Genomic DNA, 5085 nt, shown 5'->3' on the forward strand with positions numbered 1-5085 from the left:
AAATAGAGTCATTTAAGACAGATTTGGGGGCTGGTTTTTTGGAGGAGAAAAATCAGTTCTCTTTCAGTTTTTTTTCCAGAGAGTCTAGGCTGGATTTTTAACATTTAAAAAGTTCAGCAATTTGAAAGTAAAAACAGGCTAGTTTTTAATCCTAAAAGGTTTAGTGTATGAGAGCTAAGAAACTGAAAAGTGAGGTCTTTTCTTTTACTGCTGAATATCAGAACTAGTACTATTGTTGTTTCATTGGGTGTTGCTGGAACTCTGCTGGTTCTTTCTTCTTTTTAATCTGTCATTGGGTTGTTCTGTCACTTCGTTGCTATGTTATTACTGTTGTTGACTGCTCCTTCATCTTCTTGTATTTCCATTATCCAGGTACACGTTCTAAAGCTCTCAAATTAAATGGAAAGGAAGTAAAGAGTTGTTGGAATGGATTTCTGAATTTTTCCTGTTTCTTTGTGTTTAATTTGATGTATAAGCAGTAGTTCACTTGATATTTCATAGTATGTATTGGAATGACTTTGGAATGCATAAACTGGACTGATTGAATCTATTTCTACAAACATGGAATATCAATTGTAATTAATCTTAGTTGGTGATTACTAGTTAGGAAATATACTGTATTTAATTCTTTTTTCAGCAGTCGTGAAATAGTTTCAAATTTATGTCACAAAACAGGTTCAAATAGTTTATGAAAATCAGCATGTTGGTTTAATAGGTCTAATTCTGAAATTGCGAGTTCACTTGAGTAAATAACATCATTTTAAAAAGCAATGTAAATAATGTTGGTAACTAATGTTAGTTCTCAAATGTTAGTGATTAATGTTAGCTTGATGTCAGTTTTAAAGCATTGATGCATTTTTCAACAAATCGTAAAAAGAGCTCAAAAATGGCTTTGTATTCCACATAGTTAATTCCAATAGTCCAATTCATATAATAAAGCTAAAGTTGAACTGGATCGAAATGGTAGCTGGTTGTTAATATTTACAACGGCAGGCGGCGGATCTTAAGTTAGGTAGCGGGTTCAAACTAGAAGGTGTTTCCTTTTGTTTGGACCCGGACTTGAACTTGAAGCCCGAACTTTTAATGCTAATTGAGTAGGATTTTTCTTTATTCTTAGAGACAAATAAATAGAAAATCATAGTCGCTTTAGGATATCCTTAATTAAAATATGAGACGAGCCTCGCCAAATAAAACGTACAAACGGCGGGGCCCTCAATAAATGGTTATTTTAAATACTTAGACTTCGGGAAGGGCCGTTTAGCAAAATTTCACGGCCTTCCCCAAAATAATGATACGCTAGTCGCTTTAGGCGCGCCTTTAATAATTTAATTTCTTAAACTCGGGTGCACATTTATGTGACCCAAATCCAAATCTCGACAGAGTTGAAATGTGTCAGTAACCACGGGTGCATTGATGTGACGTGGTTCGAGATGTATTTTCACGACGTCGCAATTCTCGTTAAAAATAATAATAATAAAAGCGGTAAACAGTTAAAATTTGCACATGGTTCAACATGTATTAAAATCAGATAAATAAGCCGAATATGACAGTTGAGCGATCGTGCTAGAATCACGGAACTCGGGAATGCCTAACACCTTCTCCCGGGTTAACAGAATTCCTTACCCGGATTTCTGATTCGCGGACTGTAATACAGAGTCAATCCTTTCCTCAATTCGGGATTCAACCGGTGACTTGGGACACCATAAATTTCCCAAGTGGCGACTCTGAAATAAATAAATAAATCCCGTTTCGATTGTCCTTTAGTTAGAAAAAACTCCCTTTACGCCCATTTGCGGGGTGTAGGTAAAAAGGAGGTGTGACAGTAGTAACTATTAGAATTTTGTTAGTGAAAATTTTGACTATGCTTGCATGCAGAGGCAGATCTACGTGCAAGGAGCGGGGTAGTACGACACTCTCAAACTTTGGCCGAGACTATACAATAGTATGTATACGTGCATGTATATATAGAAGGATTGTATACAAATATTTTAAGTGGCACCTTCTTCACCAAAAAGGTTTAAGGTGCCACTAGCAAGGCATTGCCATTTTTACCCAAATTATGGGGGTTCGAATCCAGCCCACCTCGCTCTTTAAAATGCTTTTGTTTGGTACATTTAAGACAATTACATGAAGATCTTTTGTTTCTTCTTTCGCTTTACTTAATTGTTCTTTTTTCTTTGATCTTATTAGTTTATCAATCTATAAAGAAAAAAATAATTGTTTTCTCTAGGACCATAACTCTGAAAATCTATTTGCAGGAAAAAAAAAATCCTAGAATAAGTTATTATTTTAATTAATGATGGAAGTTTATTTTGTTATCAGACTGCTCTAAAGTAGGACAATTGTATGTAATATTGAGTGAGTTAATTTTCATAAAAAATATAAATTAAAAAATATCCTTAAACTTACTTATATTTAGAGTGCTTATTAGTATCAGTTTTTGCCTTAAGTATCTAAATATAAAGCGATAACGAGCCTTTTTTCTTGTACAAAATGCATGATTTAGTTGAATTTTTATGCTTTTTTCTAAGTTATCATAATTATTACGTAATCTTTTTGCTCGATCGATTTGTTTATATTAACTCCAAAGACGAATAAGCGAACCGAAATCCAAATAGACCAAATCAATTAAATTTATAATCGGTTTGTAATATGATTACATTCAAAATTTTTGATACCAAAAGCCTCTAAATCTTGGATCCACCTATGCTTGCATGGTTTTCCTCCAAAAATTTGAAGCCCCTATAAATGCATGCACACCAATTAACACCAACCCCTAGAATTTAAGAAATCAGCAGCTAACCTCCCCTCCCACCCACCCAACCCCACCCCTGCCCCCTCTCTGTTTCTTGTACCCTCGTAATAAACCCTTTGCCATTGCCCCCTACCAACAGCCTATACTATACCACACTTCCACTCAAAAACCATCACAATTAATCACAAGAAAAATCAAGAATCCTTCGTGTAGTAAGCTAAGAACTGATAACGAAAATGTCTTTGAGCAAAACTCTACTTCTTGCTCTTTTTCTCCTCTATCTTTCCCACTTCACAACTGGGAAAAAACCAAACACATCATCTTCGTCTACTGACCTAGTCCGCACATCTTGTGTGCACGCCAGCTATCCGACGATTTGCGTCAGAACACTTTCTTCCTACTCAGGTTCAGCAATCAACACACCTCAAGATTTAGCCCAAGCCGCCGTAAAAGTAAGCCTTTCTCGAGCCCAAAAAGCGTCTGATTTCCTCTCCGAACTGAAAGTACAAAGCAAAAGAGAAAAAGGAGCATTGAGTGATTGTGTCGAACAGATGGGGGACTCAATGGACGAACTTAGCAAAACTCTTTCAGAACTCAAACATTTGAGCAAAGGGAATGCATTCAAATGGCAAATGAGCAATTTGGAGACGTGGGTCAGTGCTGCTTTAACAAATGAAGATACTTGTATTGATGGGTTTAAGGAAATTGACGGCAAACTTAGGTCCGATGTGAAACGTAAGATTACTAATGTTGCTAGAGTTACTAGTAATGCACTTTATCTTATCAACCGGCTTGATGATTCTAGGAACAAAATTGCTACTCATCCTTGATTATTCGGTTGGTTAAATTTATCTTTTTTATGTTAACTATATTTTTATAATATAAACTATAGTAATATTTGTGCAATTGTAATGTATGATTGTCTAAAATTCAGTTTGGTACCTATTCTTGTGTGTTGATTACTAGACAAATTGTCTCATAACATAGCTCCAATTATGTAATTTTTGTTTGACATTTCTTGCTTACTATTGGATTTACAAATTAAATCCGGCTGTTCAAGTGATTGGGTCGAAGCTTTGAGTCAAAGCTTTGGGCATAAAGCGGAACGAGCCCGGGAGAGTAGAGTCCATTATATATGTCGGTATAAGTGTTTATGTATTAAAAGGCATTTTTAGGTAAATGTTTATATTAAGTAGAGGTTGGATTTGAAGTTAGAAAAGAGGGCTTATAATATGTTAGAGTAGGAGTAAATATTAACCATAGTAAAATCCTAATCCATATGATCAGGGGCGGATCCATCTCTTTGGTAACGAGTTCATCTGAATTTAATACTTTTAGCGCGGAGTATAAATTTATGTATAAAATTCACTCTAATTGCAAAGAAATAGGAGTTTATTATTCAGATGATCACTCAACTTTTCGAAATTATATACCAAAGTCATCTTTCTTTCGATTATAATAACAAAGCCACTTAACTATGCCTGTAGCACTTAGAAAGTCACTCAACCAGATTTATCAAACTTTTGATTGCCAAATACCTATTTTACCCTCTAAATTATCAACTTGTATCTTCTATTTTTTTTTCTAATATTATGATTTTTTTAATCAACATTATGGACTTACATATAGAACAAAAAATATATTTAATTTTTTTTTCTAGCATATATATTGTCGAAATAATAATATAATTGAGCATAGTATTCAAAAATATATAATGTATATTATAAAACCTTTATTTTAAATAATTATTTTCTATAGTATGTGCATGGAATATATATTTTAAACTTTTTATTTCTTTCATTCTCAATTGTGTAAATAATTTTTTAATTTTTTTTGTTAATATCAAAATTATTATTACGAACAAATTGTTCTAATTAACTTTCTACTATGCTCAATATTTTGTTATTCCAACATTGTATATGCTTAAATACTATTTTAATTTTTTTTAATTTATAAATAAAATTTATTTATTCTAAGGTAAGTTCATAATATAAATAAAAAAATGAAAAATTATTATATTAAAAAGCTAAAAATAAAATAAAAGAGAAAAGTAGATAATTTAGAGTGTAAAATAGGTATTTGGTGACCAAAAGTTTGAGAAATCTGGTTGAGTGATCTTCTGTGTGCTATTGGCATAGTTAAGTGACTTTGTTGTTACAAACGAAAAAATCTGGCTTTAATAAATAATTTTGGGTAGTTGAATGATCATTTGAGTAATGGACTTAATGAAATAGTAGTAGACATGAAACGCATATGACTTCTAGAGTTCCATACCAACACATTAAGGGGTCGTTTGGTAGGATGCATTAGATAAGCTAATGAATGCATTA

General features: G+C 33.0%; 1 protein-coding gene across 1 annotated transcript; it reads left to right on the forward strand.

The window, feature by feature from the left end:
• The first annotated feature begins 2829 nt into the window (after positions 1 to 2829).
• On the forward strand, positions 2830 to 3697 carry LOC107774436 (pectinesterase inhibitor 3-like). The gene has a single exon (XM_016593961.2). The coding sequence runs from the start codon at positions 2992 to 2994 to the stop codon at positions 3583 to 3585; it is 594 nt and encodes a 197-aa protein (XP_016449447.1). The 5' UTR covers positions 2830 to 2991; the 3' UTR covers positions 3586 to 3697.
• Positions 3698 to 5085: the final 1388 nt, after the last annotated feature.

Source organism: Nicotiana tabacum, chromosome 10 (assembly GCF_000715075.1).
Source record: "Nicotiana tabacum cultivar K326 chromosome 10, ASM71507v2, whole genome shotgun sequence".
Lineage (NCBI taxonomy): Eukaryota > Viridiplantae > Streptophyta > Magnoliopsida > Solanales > Solanaceae > Nicotiana > Nicotiana tabacum.

Coding starts and splice junctions, on each gene's coding strand:
- LOC107774436 (XM_016593961.2), top strand. CDS start 2,992: ATGTCTTTGAGCAAAACTCTACTTCTTGCTCTTTTTCTCCTCTATCTT.